The sequence below is a fragment of the Hippocampus zosterae genome, chromosome 1 (genome assembly GCF_025434085.1).
Source record: "Hippocampus zosterae strain Florida chromosome 1, ASM2543408v3, whole genome shotgun sequence".
Classification (NCBI taxonomy): domain Eukaryota; kingdom Metazoa; phylum Chordata; class Actinopteri; order Syngnathiformes; family Syngnathidae; genus Hippocampus; species Hippocampus zosterae.
In genome coordinates, this window is record NC_067451.1 from 10869065 (window position 1) to 10889832 (window position 20768).

The 20768-nt window shown below is 44.3% G+C and overlaps 1 protein-coding gene across 3 annotated transcripts; it reads left to right on the top strand.

Annotated features, from left to right (window-relative positions):
• Window positions 1-1454: 1454 nt before the first annotated feature.
• LOC127588891 (aryl-hydrocarbon-interacting protein-like 1) lies at window positions 1455-20707 on the top strand. 3 transcript variants are annotated; one of them, XM_052048052.1, is made up of 9 exons: window positions 1455-1658; window positions 4061-4240; window positions 5493-5681; window positions 8583-8759; window positions 14855-14996; window positions 17821-18275; window positions 18809-18950; window positions 19715-20419; window positions 20450-20707. In XM_052048052.1, exons 1-8 carry the CDS (start codon window positions 1563-1565, stop codon window positions 20074-20076), a joined length of 1743 nt encoding a protein of 580 aa, XP_051904012.1. In that variant the 5' UTR covers window positions 1455-1562; the 3' UTR covers window positions 20077-20419; window positions 20450-20707. The 3 variants fall into 3 exon arrangements, with proteins under 3 accessions (XP_051904012.1, XP_051903858.1, XP_051903940.1); XM_052047898.1 differs by having other exon boundaries at window positions 1456-1658; window positions 18806-18950; XM_052047980.1 differs by lacking the exon at window positions 20450-20707 and having other exon boundaries at window positions 1456-1658; window positions 18806-18950; window positions 19715-20437.
• Window positions 20708-20768: the final 61 nt, after the last annotated feature.

Consider the following 20768-nt stretch of genomic DNA (forward strand, 5'->3'; position numbering starts at 1 on the left):
TTGTAGTCTAAACCATGAATGTAGCCCTTGATGGCTTCTTGTTATTCACACTCGCAGACAGGAAGTTTATTTGGCCTTTTTACTGTTTAGAGACTCTGGCGTATCGTTTTGTTTCTCCTGAAGGTGGATCAACCGTCAAGGTGAGTTAAATCACTGAGCAAATATATTCCTGCTGTGAATTCTGCTTAATTCCTCACACTGCCTTGGTTAAGCTTTTAAATTAACCTCATTTTATGACACAGTTGCGTCACCCCCCATCACATGAAGTACACTGGCACTCATGAGAAACTGAGAATGATCATTGGGCGATCTTAAAACTGTGCAGTTTTGGAAATGGTTCAAGTTGGACTCTTTTCCTGTTAATTATTAAGAATTCATCTTAAAGTTATTGATTCCTTCCCTGCCCCCGTCGAGGTGCTGCACTCAACGAATACAAATATGAACATTTATTTGTTTTTATAGATCAGTAGGTTTTACTGCTACTTTAATTATTTAAAAATCACATTCTGAAATCTTACTTTCAGGGGAGAACACATTGTACAAGAATTTTATTTTTCATCAGAAAAAAAGTTGTGCTTTTTACGAGAATACTTTTTTTTAATGGGGGGGGGGGAAAGCATAGTGTTTCAAGGGGAAGAAAAGTTTGAATCAAGAAAATTTTTCTTGGAATAAAGTCACGATGCCTTTATTTGCCTCTTATTGAAGATGTTGATCAATTTTGGGAGAATTAATATTTAAAATATTTGAGTTCTTTCATTGACCATGCAATTTTCTGACAAGAAAATACTGTTGAGGAGAATGGCATTTTATGAAAATAAAGTGATATAAGAGTAGGGGGGATGTACATTTATGAGGGATATATTTAAAATATGAGAATAAGTTCTGTTATATGTAATTTTTTTGATCGTCATTGTTTTAGTTCTTCAGTGACCGAGCAAAAACATGAAAGCGCATGTCATTTTTTTCTTCATTTACGGTAATTATTGAAATTGTCCAAATATACGTTGAACCGATATTTTACAAGGCAAAGTCACCATTTGAAGAGTTAATATATAATTCAAGTAAATCATATTCTTTAGTACTTTGTTTTTATTCTTAGTTTTATTAAAATTTAAGCTTAAAAACAACAAAAAACGAGTAATAATTTAAGCTAATGTGGATTTTTTTTCATTGAAAAAAGATGAACTTTCTTTTTCTTTTGTTTGTTTTTGCTTCTTTTGAAGATTTATTCAAAATATTTGAGTTCTTTAAATGGCCAAAACCAAAACATGTATGTCCTTGGCAGTCTGTTGCGTACCCCCCCCCCCCCCCCAAAGAAAAAAAAAAAAACATTGGATTACCGGTACATCCCCTTCCCGAAAGATCTTGGCTTGTGCGAAAGTCATTTTTCCCCCCTTCCTGCAAGGACGCTCCCGCCAATGCTAAAAACCATCCGGGGATTAGCTCCTCAGATTAAAGTGGTCACAGCTCGCCTCTATTGGGCCTAATCCCGCCATCTGTCAGAGAGCAAGCGACCGAGCACCTCGCTCATCTCCTGGGCCAAGAAGGAGGCAGGCAGCACCATGGAGGACACGTACCTCCTCAAGCATCCGGGCGTGAAAAAGAAGATCCTGGCTGGAGGCACTGGGCCGCTGCCTCACTTCCCACCTGGGACGAAGGTACAAGTCACATGACGCCTTTTTGATCAGGCGTTCTCGAGTTTTTCGGGTTCAGGGAGGATTTTATTTTTATTTTTTACAACCCTTTTATGCACCCTGGAACCTGATAACATGATAAACTGTCCACTGGAGTAACCGCTGGCCCTGAAAGGGTTAAACATGTCTCCATAATCTGAACGCTAATTAACTACCGTACCTATTGAAATCTTCACGATCTGTTTCAAAGAAAAGAACAAATTCCACTGAATCAAGCTGAATGTAGTTGAAGATGTCAATAGAACAGAACTAATGATCTGAAAATGATTTAATATTTTAAGTTGAGGCGGCCCGGTAGTCCAGTGGTTAGCACGTCGGCTTCGCAGTGCAGAGGTACCGGGTTCGATTCCAGCTCCGGCCTCGCTGTGTGGAGTTTGCATGTTCTCCCCGGGCTTGCGTGGGTTTTCTCCGGGTGCTCCGGTTTCCTCCCACATTCCAAAAACATGCGTGGCAGGCTGATTGGACGTTCTAAATTGTCCCTAGGTGTGAGTGTGAGTGCGAATGGTTGTTCGTCTCTGTGTGCCCTGCGATTGGCTGGCAACCGATTCAGGGTGTCCCCCGCCTACTGCCCGGAGACAGCTGGGATAGGCTCCAGCACCCCCCGCGACCCTAGTGAGGATCAAGCGGCTCGGAAGATGAATGAATGAATGAATGAATTTTAAGTTGAGGGGTTCATTGCTTTTAGTGGATAGCTCTAAGAATGGGCAAAAGGAGAGATGGAATCCTTTGAACGCAGTTTTTATTTTTCCAACGTCTGTCCCCCAAATCCCGAACGAACGAGAACACACCCTCTTCCGGCTCCTCAAACACTTCCTGCTTTCCTTTAGCCAATCAGACAATATCAACATAAACTTGTTTAAGCAATTATTAAACGTAATATAATTTAGGTAATCCTAACACAAAAGAATGTAATGCTCAAACATAAAAATACAATAATTAACAATTTAACAAAAACCTTACAATATCAACTCATTTTAGTAAACCCTGGAATATAAAGGGACACCAGGTGATTTGAAATTTTCAAAATGTGCTCCAGAAGTGCCCCGTCAAATGTGGTGAAGAGTCTTTGTAATTTCCACGAAACAAGACGGGCTAAAGTAGCTCCTCCCCACCGTGCCAAGATCGTGGCTACTCAATCCGGTTGAGATCTGTCACTTCAATTTACGTTTTTTTTGTGCTTTTCCCCCCAATAAAATAACTGAGGATAGATTCCACAGACAAAAATTTGAATGAGAAAGATTTTATTTGTATTTTTGTCAAAGTGGCAGCCAGCATCTGAATCGGAGCTTCAGGTGTTGGCCTAATCCTTTTGAGCGCCTCGTTTTCGTGATGATCCGATGGAATACGGTATGTTCCAGCTAGCGAGGTCTATCAAATATCAGAGATTTTAATTTCAATAAAGCTAAGGTAGGGAGGAATAATGGGTGTAATATACTGTATATGTTTTATTGTCTCGTCAGACTCCATGAAAATACACTTAATAATGACATGATACAACATCATAATCACGCGTCACCAATTAATTTGTGGACCCTCAAATTATGTCTCGCAAACGCCAAAGTGGTTCGGTGATCCCATTTTGAGAGCTTTAGATGTCAAACATGTTGATGTGCTGTGTCACGTTTATTCACTGTCAATTCGACGGTGGTCCGATAATATTCACATGAGGGAATCGTTTGGTGTTTGACACTGACTCACCCAAGCAAACGTTTGGTCAAGCAAGCGTTTGGTCAAGCCAACTGCGGCATTTTTAATGGCAGCGGCTCTGTGTTTGTCTCCCAGTGTCTCTGGGACTTTCTTTGTGTGTGTGTGTGTGTGTGTGTGTGTGTGTGTGTGTGTGTGAGTGTGTGTGTGTGTGTGTGTGTAGTTGTCCTAATTCTAGTCACATCCAGCTACTGGCACAAAGCCCGGATACACTGACAAACATTTTTTGTGACAGTGCCAGCATGGATGTCCATGAATATCTCTTGTGCATTGACATTATTGTGTGTGTGTGTGTGGGTGTGTGACCTACCTGCTGAGGCAGTCCCGAATACTAAACACTGTTCTCACTACATTATAGACTCATCAGAATAGCTAAAAGTATAATATTACACATTCATTAGCATATTTGATCAACAAAGCATTTGAAGAGCCCCAACATTTGGTTTGCATTCCAAAGTGGATAATTTTGCTCGCATGCGATTGCAAAACATAGCCTCATGTCCTCCCATGAGTTTTATTCATTGATTTGCCTGACATGTTTCATTGCGCTGATTGGCTGCATTGTATGACAGCACCATTTCATCGATTTCAGGTTGAAAACGTTGCAACCATTGTGACCATAACCATGACTTTTTTTTTTCTTTTTGTCTTTGCATCGCAAGCTGGTTTTCAATTTCCAGACCCTGCTGGACAACTTTGAGCGCACGGTGGTGGACGACAGCCGACTGGCCGGTAGGCCCGCCGAAATCTTTGTGGGCAAGATGTTCAAGTTGGAAGTGTGGGAGACGCTGCTCACGTCCATGCGGGTCGGAGAGGTGGCAGAGTTCTGGTGCGACGCCGTTGTGAGTTGGATGACACGCAGGCACACATACACACATTCCAGTGAAGCTACATACAGTGAAACTCCTCTATAACGAAATCATGTTTGCAGCAAGAAATTTTTCAAAACAGGGGACTTTCACTGTAGCAAATTTGATCTCAGACGTAATCACGAACACACAAAAAACGTACGTGTACTTTTTATTTTTATTCCAATAGTGCATAAGTATGAGCATACACTTATTTGACACTTCATATAGCCAGCGTAGACAGAAAAAAACGGAAAGAAATTGCAAAATTTACGATCAGCATTTACTTTCACTTACATCAATGTCTTATTTTGCTTGCTCCATCTTTCATTTTTATTACCTTTATCTTGTCTTCAAGCGTTAAAACTTTTCTTTTCTTAACTCCTTGGTATGCAAAGGTCCGTTTTGTCACCATTTTAGCAATGCAACGTTCGTGCTGCATCTGTAGCAAATACTTCTGATGTTGGATTATTAGACTTTTGCGGAAAGGCTTGTTTTCTTTGTAGTGAATCACGTTGCGAGGCAAGAGCAGAGAAAAAGATTTCGTATAACAGAACAGAGGGACTTTTCGTTGTAGGGGGAGCAGAAAAGTGGGAATGGCTCTCATGCATGAAAAAAATTTCACACTAGGGGGTATTTACGCCCATGTAGGTTTCATTACAGAGGAGTTTCACTGTAAATAATTTGAACATCTAAACTTCATTTTTAATATGCTTACATTTAAATTTTAGATTTGAGATGTATATTTATTTATATACTTTTTGTCTTCTACTTTCTCCCTTTCATAATTTTGCTGCTGTAAATTGGGAATGTCTCCATTGTGAGACAAATAAAGGTTTTCTTATCATATTTTAACCTTCAAAATGCTTACTGAGTCTCCCCTGTGAGAAGGGCAATTTAAATAAACCTCACTGACCTTTAAATGAGTGCAACAAGTAGGACAGGTTCCTTGATCATAATATAAATGTTCAGTGTGCCTTTTTAACCTCTTTCATCCACCTTCTAACTGGATAACATGATAAGCTGTCCACTATAGTAACCGTTCTTAGTAAAGAACGGAGCGGGTCGTATGTGTCCCCCGGGACATACTTTGCCCAACGCCTGGCATGAATCTTGATGATGTAGGTTCAAGTAGCTCATCCCGATGCACGCTGCATTACCTTATGCAACCCGCAGTATTGTTTTTCCTGGAGCGCTGTACTGACTGAAACGTTTTTTTTTTCTTCTCGACGCCATCGTTGCACAGCACACAGGTTTGTACCCCATCGTGTCAAAGGGGATGCGGCTGATTGCTCAAGGCAAAGACCCCCTGGAGGGCCAGAGGCATATGTGCGGCATGGGGAACCTCTTCCACTATCACTCCACCGGCTTCCCGGAGCTGGATGAGCTCATGAGAACGCCGCAGCCTCTCATCTTCATCATGGAGTTGCTCCAGGTGAGGGAAAAAAAATCATAAGTTACCAAGTTATCGGCACCACTGTTTTCTCAGAATGTTGAATTCAATTTACTTAAACTTTGCGAGCAGCATCAGCTCTTCAGCCCACCCAAATCCAATCTTCAACCCAATCTGCCGGTTCAGTGTAATTAACCCAAACTTGGGTAAAACTAACCCAATCTGCTCAAAATGCACATCTAACCAATGACTGGGTTAGGAAAACAACCCAACTCATGTCAAGCTCTATATTATAACGATGTGACTTTGACATCAGCCATCATGTAGTCACGTTGGGTCGATGTGATCCTGTTTCCACTTCAACACATTCATCCAACCCTTTTCGGCATGTAAAATGTGATATTCCTCAACAATTACTGACAGTGAAGACAAAAAGTGAACCCCCCCCTCCCTCCTCCGCCTACTCTGCCTGCAAACACTGCACTTTGAAGTAAACCCACCGGGGGGTCCAACAACAGCAGCATCCAAAACAAAAGTTTCACAAAAGCTTCTCATGTTCGAGCAGACAATTGTGTGTTCCTATTTAGCACTCCCTTGTAGTCGCTACCGCTGTTATATTCAGTGGTGACTTTATCTGGGGAAAAACAACAACAAAAAAATCCTGCTTCACGCATTACCTGGAGAACAGCAGCACTTATGAACACACGGGACAGAAAACAAACAGCCTTTGCTCATGATTTTAAAATGCTATGGTTGGAATGTGAATACCACTTAGTAGACCTCCACCAAGGCTGAAACAAAAATGAAAAATTGTTTTCTCATAATTGTTTGGTCGATATCTAATAAGTGACTCATGAAAAAAAAAAGGTAGGGTAATTTCATACCCCCCAAAACTAAGCCTTGACAGGACTAGCTAGCGGGGGATTGAGGATCCAGAGCCACTTTCAAGCAATGGTTAAGGATTTGTATGAAACACTTTTAAATATTGCTGTACCTTGACGTACAAGTTTAAAAACAACGGAATAATGACAGAATAGTGAATACAATTTGGGGGGGAAAAATGTGAACACAGTGATCCCTCGCTATTTTGCGGTTCGTTTATCGCGGATTCGGTGCATCCTGGATTTCTTTCAAACATATTCATTAAAAAAAAAAAAAAACATTTTTTTTTCATATACATGGAGTACAGTACTGTATATGTTGCTCTATGTGACTCGCTGTTTTTTTGCAGCTTCTCACGGACTGTTTGCGGACCTTAAAAATTTCTTTTGTTTTTTTTACCCGTGTATGTTAATTGGTTGCTACTCTCGCGGGTGGTTTTGGTCCCCATTAACCGCAATAAATGAGGGATTACTGTTTGTGAATCTGCAGTTGACGATCTCCGAGTATTCGGGGATCCACCGTTTTTATTTTCAATATGACTTGTTTTTTTTATATGACTTTTCGGAGGATTTGTTTTTATTAGCTATTTTTAATGCTTGGTTTTAGTTGAGTTTTTATTTGTTTTATGATTAGTTTTTTGCTTTCTTCAAATGTGGTGTTGTCAAGTGCAAAAAAAAGTATTGTATTGTAAAAAAAGTATTTTTTTACCCGTGTATGTTAATTGGTTGCTACTCTCGCGGGTGGTTTTGGTCCCCATTAACCGCAATAAATGAGGGATTACTGTTTGTGAATCTGCAGTTGACGATCTCCGAGTATTCGGGGATCCACCGTTTTTATTTTCAATATGACTTGTTTTTTTTATATGACTTTTCGGAGGATTTGTTTTTATTAGCTATTTTTAATGCTTGGTTTTAGTTGAGTTTTTATTTGTTTTATGATTAGTTTTTTGCTTTCTTCAAATGTGGTGTTGTCAAGTGCAAAAAAAAGTATTGTGTCAATAACTAAAGTAAACTGAAAAGACTCGGCTTCCTCCTTCTGTATAGATAAACAGCAAGACTGAAATAAATACATTTAAAATCAGGGGTGGGCAATTATTTTTCTGGGCGGGCCAAATGAGAAGTAGAAAATATTGTGGAAGGCCGGGCCAAAAGTTAGAAATAGAAAAAGAAAATAAAGAAGATAGCAGAATGTATGCCAGTAATAATGTAACATTCTCCTCGACCATCACACTCGGCAACGGTTCTCCTCAAGGATGTGTACTGAGCCCCCTTTTGTTCACGCTCTAAACATTTGACTGCTCTCCGACTCTTATTAGCGGTCCAGTTTGCGGAAAGTTTTTAACATGATAACAATCAAACCATTCTAGGAAATGTTCATTTACTCGAGCCACAATCAATTCACTCTGAGCATGAAAATTGGCAGAATCGGACTGAGTAAGAATCGCTTCCTTGTTTTTTAAAGTCTCGTAGATTTGAGTCTTTCCGACTCCAGGCGTCTCCTGAATGTTTCGTACTTTGTTACCCACTTCGTTTAATCAGATACATGTCACTTTCCCTTCCATGGTCATTACTCTCTCCCTCTTTCTTCATCTTCCCCTCCCTCCCTGTGCTCTGCAACTTGAAGTAACTGCGCCACCTGGTGTTGAAATACCTGTCTTTACAAGTCCAAACGAAATGAATGCAATCAAACCTTAATTGTTCACCAATCTTCGGCGGGCCGTATTAAAAAGACAAACGGGCCGGATCCGGCCCGCGGGCCGTAGTTTGCCCAACTCTGTTTAAAATGAACCCCGGCAGCTATATGTGTCATAAAAATTGACAAAAACGAAAACATTTTTGCAATAATTACGTTTAGTTTTATAAACCTGTGATGTCATTTTAGTTAGTTGGGGCGGGGTGCGGGTGTTCTGATTTTTATTTTAGTTATGTTGTCAGTATTTGTTGCTGTTAGTTTTCGTTACGATCATCATCTTGGTCCCTAAACTACCTACATCAAGGTACCACTGTACAGTGTGATTCAATAGCCACCTGTGGCCCCCATCGATGTGCCCGAACTCTCCAGGTGGGCGACCCCATGTCCTACCACAGGGAGTCGTGGATGATGGAGAAGGACGAGAAGCTGAGCACGGTGCCCCTCCTCCACATGCGGGGCAATGCGCTTGTCAAACAGCGGCAGTTCCGGGAGGCGGCCAGCGAGTACAAGGAGGCCGTGCTGCTGCTGAAAACGGTCCAGTCAAGGGTGAGTGCATGTAGGTGGGAGATGACATTACGGCGTCCTGCAGGGGATGGCGACCCGAGTCACAGCGACTGGGACTCGAGTCGAGTTAGTGTTTGGATGATTATTGATGTGACAAAATCACTTCCTTGCATTGAACAAAAAAGGAAACATTTTGACTTGGTAAACGTCAAATTTATATTCATCAATATCAGCTGATATGAAATACTTACATAGTGATGGAAAAAAAAATACGGCCCGATGTTCGACTGGTTCGTGCATCTACCTCACAGTGCAGAGGTGCAGGGTTCGATCCCGGCTCCGGCCTTACAGTGTGGAGTTTGCATGTTCTCCCTGTTCCTGTGTGGGTTTTCTCCGGGTACTCACACCGGTTTCCTCCCACATTCCAAAAACATGCATGGCAGGCTGATTGAACACTCAAAATTGTCCCTGGGTGTGAGTCTGAGCTCGGATGATTTTTCATCTGTGTGCGCCCTGCGAATGGCTGGCAAACGGTTCAGGGTGTCCCTACCTATTGTTACCTACTGCCTGAAGGCAACTAGGATAGGCTCCAGCACCGCCCATCCCCTGACCTTTGTGAGGATAAAGCGGCTTGTGATATATTTTGGACCTTGCTTTTGCAGCGTGACTTTTGTTGGGTCTTTCTTTAAAATGATCTGTCATTGGTTCAAGAGAAATTTTATGGATCAAATATACGAGTGCTATCAGTTACTTGGTATCAATGAGTACTCAAGAGTTGATTACACATGCTGGTATCAGCCAAATATATACAAAGTATATATATTAGAGCTGTCAAACGATTAAAATATTTAATCTAATTAAAAATGCAACTGTCATAATTAACTCAAATGAACTAAAAAATTAATCATGATTACTCACACTTTTTTTATTGTTTCTGAATTTCCTTTTACATTTTTTGTCCTATTTTTCCCCATTTTAATGCTCTCATCAACTTGGAATCATGAATCAGTTTTCTATGTGCCAAATGCAAATATTTACTGAAATAACAATTTCAATTTTCAATTTTACATGAACATTTTTCACTTGGAGCAGTTGTTCACACATAATCTCTCACACAATATTACTGTCCATCAACAACAGTGAAAAAAATATTTTGTCACACAACAGCTGCTTTAACAGCTTTTTTAATGAAATCAAAACAGAGCAATATAACATTATTAAGTGCATATCTAAGGTAAACTAGTACTCAGCCTATAGTGGATTTAAACCATGGTTGCATACTTCGTTTTTCTCAAGTTTGCTTTGAACACAGCAGTCTGTTTCTGTATGTTTGTTGGAGAATAACGAGACCCCAGACACCAGTGTTCTTTATGTGCCGCCGTATTCAAAACTGCCGGCCGTACAAACAAGCACAAGCACTTCCCCCGTGCTGCTGGGGCAAACCATTCTGAAAGAGGGGGTTTTACTCCCACTAACACAGTCAGGCTATATTGATTATGTTGGTCCTTCTTGCGCGGAAGTCTCTCTACGGTTTTTGTGTCTACCTCATTTCGGATGACTACACTTGGTTCGATGACAACACTGGAGACGTTTAATTTTCGCTATGTCCTACAACAGCAGCGCACTCAAATCAAAACAGAGCAATATAACATTATTAAGTGCATATCTAAGGTAAACTAGCACTCAGCCTATAGTGGATTTAAACCATGGTTGCATACTTCGTTTTTCTCAAGTTTGCTTTGAACACAGCAGTCTGTTTCTGTATGTTTGTTGGAGAATAACGAGACCCCAGACACCAGTGTTCTTTATGTGCCGCTGTATTCAAAACTGCCCGCCGTACAAACAAGCACAAGCACTTCCCCGGTGCTGCTGGGGCAAACCATTCTGAAAGAGGGGGTTTTACTCCCCCTAACACAGTCAGGCTATGTTGATTATGTTGGTCCTTCTTGCGCGGAAGTCTCTCTATGTTTTTTTTGTCTACCTCATTTCGGATGACTACACTTGGTTCGATGACAACACTGGAGACGTTTAATTTTCGCTAGGTCCTACAACAGCAGCGCACTGTCACTGTCAAACGAACACAGAGAAGCTCCACCCGCTCTATTTATATGGACACGGAACGCTGTAACCTTCCACACAAAATAGTTCCAAACAAGTAACAATCGCGTCAGTGGCATACATCGTATACCTGTATGATACATGGACGGAGAGAAGAACAGGTAACTTTGGTCTTGTCAGTGGAGCAATCTGGCAACTTTTTAAAAGTAAACATTCCATTCATAAACTCTTTAAGTATCCGTTTTCGGTGTCTCGCGCTGCCATGGCTGGCAAAACAGACATGGGCGTGGACTTCTGCAGCGCCGCTTGTTATTTTGTTTCTGGTGTATTTATAGAGCACCGTAACATCCGCTTGTGACGTGTGCCGCGTTAATCTCGTGAGAAAAAATGTAATCCAGTTAAAATTCATTTAAATTAATGCCAATAACAACGCACTAAACGGACAGCTCTAACATATATATATCCATCCATCCATCCATCTTCTACCGCTTATCCGGGGCCGGGTCGCGGGGGCAACAGCTTTAGCAGGGAAGCCCAGACTTCCCTCTCCCTAGCTACTTCTTCCAGCTCTCCCCGGGGGATCGCGAGGCGTTCCCAGGCCAGCTGGGTGACATAGTCTCTCCAGCATGTCCTGGGTCTTCCTCGGGGTCTCCTCCCGGTGGGACATGCCCGGAACACCTCACCAGGGAGGCGTTCAGGAGGCATCCGAATCAGATGCCCAAGCCACCTCATCTGGCTCCTCTCGATGTGGAGGAGAAGCGGCTCGACTCGGAGCCCCTCCCGGATGACCGAGCTTCTCACCTTATCTCTAAGGGAGAGCCCGGACACCCTGCGGAGAAAACTCATTTCGGCCGCTTGTATCCGGGATCTCGTTCTTTCGGTCACGACCCATAGCTCGTGACCATAGATGAGGGTTGGAACGTAGATCGACCGGTAAATTGAGAGCTTCGCCCTTTGGCTCAGCTCCTTCTTCACCACGACAGACCGATACAACGTCCGCATCACAGCAGACGCTGCACCGATCCGCCTGTCGATCTCTCGCTCCCTCCTGCCCTCACTCGTGAACAAGACCCCAAGATACTTAAACTCCTCCACTTGGGGCAAGATCTCCCCCCCCCCGACCTGGAGGGGGCACTCCACCCTTTTCCGACTGAGGACCATGGTTTCAGATTTGGAGGTGCTGATTTTCATCCCAACCGCTTCACACTCGGCTGCGAAACGCTCCAGTGAGAGTTGGAGAGCCCTGTTTGAAGGAGCCAACAGCACCACATCATCTGCAAAAAGCAGGGATGCAATACTGAGGCCACCAAAACGGACCCCCTCAACGCTTCGGCTGCGCCTAGAGATTCTGTCCATGAAGGTTATGAACAGAATCGGTGACAAAGGGCAGCCTTGGCGGAGTCCTACCCTCACTGGAAACGATTCCGACTTACTGCCGGCAATGCGGACCAAACTCTGACATCGGTGGTATAGTGACCGAACAGCCCGTATCAGGGGGTTCGGTACTCCATACCCACGAAGCACCCCCCACAGAACTCCCCGAGGGACACGGTCGAACGCCTTCTCCAAGTCCACAAAACACATGTAGAATGGTTGGGCGAATTCCCACATACCCTCGAGAACCCTGCTAAGGGTATAGAGCTGGTCCACTGTTCCACGGCCAGGACGAAAACCACACTGCTCCTCCTCAATCCGAGGCTCGACTTCCTGACGGACCCTCCTCTCCAGCACCCCTGAATAGACCTTACCAGGGAGGCTGAGGAGTGTGATCCCTCTGTAGTTGGAACACACCCTCCGGTCCCCCTTTTTAAAAAGAGGGACTACCACCCCGGTCTGCCAATCCAGAGGCACTCTCCCCGTTGACCACGCGATGTTGCAGAGGCGTGTCAACCAGGACAGCCCCACAACATCCAGAACCTTGAGGAACTCTGGGCGGATCTCATCCACCCCTGGGGCCTTGCCACCGAGGAGCTTTTTACCCACATCGGTGACTTCAACCACAGAGATAGGAGAGCCCACCTCAGAGTCCCCAGGCTCTGCTTCCTCTAAGGAAGGCGTGTTGGTGGAGTTGAGGAGGTCTTCGAAGTACTCTGCCCACCGGTTCACAACGTCCCGAGTCGAAGTCAGCAGCGCCCCATCCCCACTGTACACAGTGTTAGTGGTGCACTGCTTCCCCCTCCTGAGACGTCGGATGGTGGACCAGAATTTCCTCGAAGCCGTCCGGAAGTCGGCTTCCATGGCCTCACCGAACTCTTCCCATGCTCGGGTTTTTGCCTCGGCGACCACCGAAGCTGCGTCCCGCTTGGCCAGTCGGTACCCGTCAGCTGCCTCTGGGGTCCCACAGGCCATAAAGGCTCGATAAGACTCCTTCTTCAGCTTGACGGCATCCCTTACTGCTGGTGTCCACCAGCGAGTACGAGGGTTGCCGCCACGACAGGCACCAACCACCTTACGGCCACAACTCAGATTGGCCGCCTCAACAATAGAGGCACGGAACATGGTCCACTCGGACTCAATGTCCCCCGTCTCCCCCGGAACATGGGAAAAGCTCTGTCGGAGGTGGGAGTTGAAACTCCTTCTGACAGGGGATTCCGCCAGACGCTCCCAAAAAACCCTCACAATACGTTTGGGTCTGCCAGGACGGACCGGCATCTTCCCCCACCATCGGAGCCTACTCACCACCAGGTGGTGATCAGTTGACAGCTCCGCCCCTCTCTTCACCCGAGTGTCCAGAACATGCGGCTGCAAATCCGATGACACGACCACAAGGTCGATCATCGAACTACGGCCTAGGGTGTCCTGGTGCCAAGTGCACACGTGGACACCCTTATGTTTGAACAAGGTGTTCGTTATGGACAATCCGTGACGAGCACAGAAGTCCAATAACAAAACACCACTCGAGTTCTGATCGGGGGGGCCGTTCCTCCCAATCACGCCCCTCCAGGTCTCACTGTCATTGCCCACGTGAGCATTGAAGTCCCCCAGTAGAACAAGGGAGTCCCCAGCAGGAGTACTCTCCAGCACACCCTCCAAGGACTCCAAAAAGGGTGGGTATGCTGAGCTGCTGTTTGGTGCATATGCACAAACAACAGTCAGGACCCGTCCCCCCACCCGCAGGCGGAGGGATGCAACCCTCTCGTCCACCGGTGTGAACCCCAATGTACAGGCCCTGAGCCGGGGGGGAATAAGTATGCCCACACCTGCTCTGCGCCTCTCACCGTGAGCAACTCCAGAGTGAAAGAGAGTCCAACCCCTCTCGAGAGGACTGGTACCAGAACCTAGGCTGTGTGTGGAGGCAAGTCCGACTATATCCAGTCGGAACTTCTCTGCCTCACACACCAGTTCAGGCTCCTTCCCTGCCAGAGAGGTGACATTCCATGTCCCAAGAGCTAGCTTCTGCAGCCGAGGATCGGACCGCCAGGGTCCCCGCCTTTGGCTGCCGCCCAGCTCGCATTGCACCCGACCCCTTTGACCCCTCCCACGGGTGGTGAGACCATGAGAAGGGGGACCCACGTTGCCTCTTCGGGCTGAGCCCGGCCGGGCCCCATGGTTGTAGGCCCAGCCACCAGGCGCTCGCCAACGAGCCCCACCTCCAGGCCTGGCTCCAGAGGGGGGCCCCGGTGACCCGCGTCCGGGCAAGGGAAACTGGGTACCATCGATTTTATTTGTCATAAGGGGCTTTGTGAGCCGTGCTTTGTCTGGTCCCTCACCTAGGACCTGTTTGCCATGGGTGACCCTGCCAGGGGCATAAAGCCCCAGACAACTTAGCTCCTAGGATCATTGGGACACACAAACCCCTCCACCACGGTAAGGTGACGGCTCACGGAGAGGAATATATATATATATATATATATATATATATATATATATATATATATATATATATATATATATATATATATATATATATATGGTATTCTAATTGATTTGATTCAATGCAAATGGAGCAGGAAGGGGAGGATGGAAGGATATGAAGCATTCAATCAGTCTTTTAATCAGTGCCGAAGGCTCTTAAAAAATTCAAAGATGCAGAGTCCGGTTCGCTCTTTCATTTTCCTTCCTTCCACGTATGCATGCAGGAGATGCCAGGCGACGCCGACTACATGAACTTGGCCTGCCTGATCGTCCCCCTGGAGTTGAACTACTGCCAGTGCATGCTGGAGCTGCACGAGTACTACGAGGTGATTGAGCACGCCAGCGAGCTGCTAGACAAGCACAAAGGTGGGTGGCCCACGGTTATCCCGTGTTTGGCAGGCGTTTTGACTGATTAGGCTACCGTCATGTAAACGTTAGGCAGCCAACATACCCAGTCAGCAAAATTGGTCTGGGCCAGCTCTGGGGCAGACACGGCACGTACACTCGGCCCACATACCTCAATGAATGATGGTCCTGCAGTGGCCCACGTCTGGCATCTATGATGTGGGCCGCATTCGGCACAGATCTGAGCCGCTTTGTAAAACCATATCTGGCCCAGAACAGGTTCCTGATATCAGCCTGGATTGAACCTCAACTAAACCACACTTTCATGAGCCATATTTGACCCACATTAAAAAAGTCTCAAAAACGACCGTTATAAAAATATGTTTATTGTCACAATTTGTCCATCCGTCCATTTTCCGAACCGCTTAATCCTCACTAGGGTCGCGGGGGGCGCTGGAGCCTATCCCAGCCGTCTACGGGCAATAGGCGGGGGACACCCTGAACCGCTTGCCAGCCAATCGCAGGTCATAATTTGTGAACTTCACATATAAGTCCACATACACTGGAAAAATGCATGTTTCTTTATTCAACAGTGAACACAAAGTCCAAATTGGGATGCAGCTTACTCTTGAATGGTAAGAAACTGTAAGCAAACAAGAATGGACAGTGTGCTAGGAAAACAAACATTTGTACATGTCATGAACAATGGATGGTCAGTAAAAATAACCCCTGAAATTTCTTATAATAATAATAATAATACATTTCCGTTATAGGCGTCTTTCAAGAAACTCAGGGACACTTTACAACCAAAACTAAACGAGGTGTGACGCTGTGGGGCGGAATGTTTGCCACCAAAAACTAAACGTGAATAACGTTTAAATAGTTTACACTGAATTCGAATTACGTGAATTGAAGGTCAGTGGCTCGGATAATGGATGGATTTATATATTTTACTCTGAATCATACTGAATAACTGAATCTGAATGGTACAATCTGAATTTGAAACGAAAGATTTTTTTTTCTTTGAAACTGTATTTGATCTTCACTGAAAATTATATTCTGTTTATTTTTTTTTTCTCTTTCTCCTTTCTTCTTTCTACATACATTCTTGCTGCTGGAGGCTGTAAATTTCCCCAGTGTGGGACGAATAAAGGATATCTTATCTTATCTTATCTTATTTTCATATTCAGTCTTACAAATACAAAACGAGGTTTTTTTCAATATCAGATTTTGTTTTTGAATTGAGGTACTAAGTTTAAAATTAACTTTATGGTCAAGTATGAAGTATCCGGTTTGTATTGCAACAAACTGAATCAAAATTAATTTCATTGTATTTCAGTGCAGAAAGGGTTCTTTTTGGCAGCACCTCTGACTGACTGTTCAATCACCTACATTTTCACAAATGATGTGTCAGTCGCGAACGAGCCGATACAAATAAACGAACAATAAGCCGTTTTTAGACGAAAAAAAAAACAACCCTGTATAGTAAGGCGTTTTTAGCCCCCCCAAAAAACTACCATGTATAGTAAGGCGTTTTTCGACAAAAAAACCGACCATGAATAGTAAAGTGTTTTAAGCCAAAAAAAAACGACGTTTTAACAAAAAAAAAAAACTGACCATGTACAGTAAGGTGTTTTTAGCTGAAAAAAACGACCATGTATATATAGTAAGGCACTTTTAGCCGAAACAAAATGACCATGTAGTAAGCCGTTTTTCACCGAAAAAAAATGGCCGAAAATAACGACCATGTATAGTAAGGCTAAAAATGCCTTTCTATACATGGTCGTTTTTTTTTCAGTCTAAAAACGCCTTACTATACATGGTAGGTTTTTTCGTCGAAAAACGGATTACTAGACATGGTTCGGGTTTTTTGGACGAAAAACGCCTTACTAGATACATGGTCTTTTTTTTTCGGCTAAAAATGCCTTAGTCTTCATTGTAGTTTTTTTCGGCTCAAATCACCTTACTATACATGGTCATTTTTTTCGGCGAAAAATGCCTTTCTATACGTGGTCGGGGTTTTTTTCGGCTAAAAACACCTTACTCTTCATGGTGGTTTTTTTCGGCTCAAAACACCTTGCTACACATGGACGTTTTTTTCGGCTAAAAACGCCTCTCTGTACATGTTTGTTTTTTTCGGCTAAAAACGCCTCTCTGTACATGGTTGTTTTTTTCGGCTAAAAACGCCTTACTATATATATGGTCGGGGTTTTTTCGGCTAAAAACGCCTTACTTTACATCACTGGTGTCAAGCTCATTTCACATGGTGGGCCACATACGGCCTCGGTAGATGTCAAGTGGGCCGGACCATTAAAATGATACCATACTTTGCTATAAACAACCAAAACAATATGTCTTTCCTTTGTTTTGATATAAAGAAGCACAAGAACATTTGGAAAATGTTGGAATTTAATGAACGTATCGTTTACAAAACATTTCATGAAGCACCTTACATTTTCTTCAACAAATGTGCAATTTACTTTTATCATTCACATATATGCATTGCAACTGATCCCATTGATTGTACAAACTTTAACAAGTAATTGGTATTGAAAGATATAGTAATGCACTATGATTAAACAAGATTTATAAAGAAAGGAAGTTTTAAGCCATTTACACGATGCCTTTGCTGACTGCGTACATTCACACTTGACTCTTGGCTCAATGATTTTTTTCTTTCCTATAATAGTTATGCATATATTTAGCAAGTCTTTCAAAGAGCTCTTTCGTGTCATATGATCGCAAAACCAATATATATGGGGTTTTTTTGTACAACGAGGCACGCTCGTAAGTTGGGACACTCTTAAGTCAAGTCAGCACCGTCGTTTCCATTTGTTCTTTGTAGACTGTGTGAAGGGTTACTACAAGCGAGCCAAGGCCCATGCTGCCGTGTGGAACGAAAAGGAAGCGCGCCGGGACTTCAACATGGTGGCCCACCTGGACCCCACGCTGGCCTCGCTGGTCCACCGAGAGCTCAGGGCCTTGTCTGAGCGCATGAAGGAGAAGTACTGGCAGGAGAAGGACGCCTACTGGAAGAAGCTGGATGTCAAGGATGCTGCTGATGAAAAAGAGAAGAAGGACTCGGTGGACGAGGAAGAGAAGAAGGATGCCCAGGTTGGAGATGAAGGCGGGAAGGACGATGGAGGTGATAAGACGGAGGGAAAGGACTGGCAGCAGATGTTACGTCTGGTGATGCTGCTTCAGGAGCAAGGGAACGTCCTGATGAAAGAAAAAGGCTTCCAAGAAGCTTCTACAAAGTTCAAGGAGGCCTTAGATTATGTGGACTTCCTTCAAAATAAGGTTGGTGTGACAGTAAGCCCTCCAAAAATTCAAATTTACCTTGATGCAAGGGACACATGCATAATGTCATGCACGTCCCTCATTTTACCATTAAAAAAAAAGAATTTTGAGCAGTGTGTGTGTGTGTGTGTGTGTGTGTGTGCGTGCGTGTATATATATATATATATATATATATATATATATGTAATGAATTTAACTTAACCATGGTTCCACAATGTACGTATAATACGATACAAATGAAAGTACTCACAAGGAGCATGGTGGTCATCACAGAACTAGCCGCATGGTACTTGGCTCTTTTTCCTTCTTCAAACGTTACAATGTCGAGGTCTGAAATGTACGGTCCAAAAATAACAACGCAACACAAAGCTATGACAGTGACAAGCAACCTTCCTCTCCACTAGGCCCTCGTCCTCCTCCTCTTGCTCTAACTTTCTCACACCAACCACGCCATCCAATCTCCTACAAAATCCATCACGGCTCTTATTTGCCCTCATGTCACCCCTCCCTCTCGGTTCAAATGGCCTCAGCAGGTGCGTCGAGGCGATGAAGACTGGGAATCTTTGGAGAAAGTGCGGCTGCCTCTCACCATCAACCTGAGCCAGTGCATGCTGGAGCTCCAACGCTACCCGCAAGTGGTGCAGCTCAGTGACAAGCTGTTGGAAAGCCATCAAGGTAATATGGAAGACTGTGTTGGTGTGGGCATGGGTTGGTGGAGGGGGGGGGGGGGGGGGTTGGGGAGGGAGCACAGTCAGTGTTTTGATGTAGGAATTTTACTCAGACGCACTTTTTAGAGTTGAAATATGAAAATTTCTCGCTCAGCTCGCGGCGTTGTTTGCTTTCATGTCGCAGCAACGCTTGATCTCGCTGTTTTGTTTACAAGAGAAGACTCGAGACTTCTTCTCGGTTTCCCTTGGCAACTACCTGTGGGCACCACATTCAAAAAATATGTTCTCTTTTTTAACAGCGACTCTAAAGTTAACTGCTGATTACAATTGTTCAAAGGTTTGGCGTCAATTGTGTTTGTATCGACTGAACAGGCAAGTTTAACCAAGAGCAGCCAGTTATGGTTACAATGAAACCATAAACTGATGAATCAGTGCAACACGTGGAAATGAATCAGCGCACAACTTACCTTCATGGCTGACACGCTCCATTCTGCACCGAAGGGTCACAGCGATCCATTCAACAACTGACTCAAATGTTATCTGATCTATTTTCACACATTATTGTGAAACAAATATCCAGAACCTTGTACACCCAAAAATGGTGAATTGCATTTGTTTTTCTTGACAATTTCATACTGTTAGTCCGTCCTCACATTGTCTAAAGAGTGAACGTTTTCAACAAAACATAATTGGGCTTGATAGGCCTGTTCTGATGAAAATGGACAGCGGTATGAACTGCCCCCTCCCCCCTCCCATCCATCTGGATTTCAGGTCACTTCAAGGCACTCTACCAGCGTGCCCGGGCACACGCCGCCTTGTGCAACGAGGAAGAAGCACGGAAGGACTTTGCAGCCTTGGAGAAGCTGGACCCTCAGTTCAAGCCGGTCGTCCGACAGGAGCTGAAGAAGCTGGGCGAGAACCTCCGCAGCATGCACGCCCAACAGAACAAGACCTACTGGCTCGCCACGCAGGAGAAGTTGGGGCCCAGAGAGGCCCAGAGGAAGAAGTTCACACGGGAGCTTGGTGATAGCGAGGAGCAAGCAAACGAGATAAAGCAGAGCTGCAAAACCAACGAGGAGAATTCCGATAATGAAAACACTGCGAGCGCCGAAGTTCCGTCAGATCCCAATTAGGACCGCCGCTGTTGGTGTTAGCGTAGCCAGCAGGTGATCGGCTTGAGCTAAAAGCATGAAGAAGTTCAGACGCCAAACAAGAGCGGCGGTAATAAGGCGGCCATGGTGATCACACAGGGAAGGGTTTGCTTTGGGTTGGGGTTAGGGCTAGGGGTTAAGGTTAGGGTTGAGGGGTTAGGTTTAGTTGTTAGGGGTTAGGCCTACGTGTCCGGGTAGTGGTTAGGGGCTAGAGTTGGGGGTTGACGTGGGAGAGTAGGGTTTGGATTTGCGTTCGTGGTTAGGGTTAGGGTTAGCGTTGAGTTCGTGTTCGGTTTCGAGGGTTAGTGTTAAGGTTTGGATTGGGGTTGGTGTTGGGGATAGAGTTAGTGGTTAGGGTTGGGTTAGGGTTAGGGTTAGGGTTGGGGTTGGCGTAGGGTTCGGGTTTGCTCTCAGCTAGGGTTATGGTTAGCAGGTTAGGTTTGGGTTTAAGGGTTAGGATTTTTTGTGCATTTTTTGTGCTATCTCTCAGAGATGTCATCAGCAAATTGAAAGATTTCGCTTGTCTCACTTGTACTGTACGTATATGACTTTCCGATTTATTTTAACCTCAATAGTATGGATGAAACATAAAATTAAGGGCTGTATGGCACAGAGCTCATTTTATCTGACCGCGACAGAAACTGAATCATTAATTGTTGTAACACACACAAAAA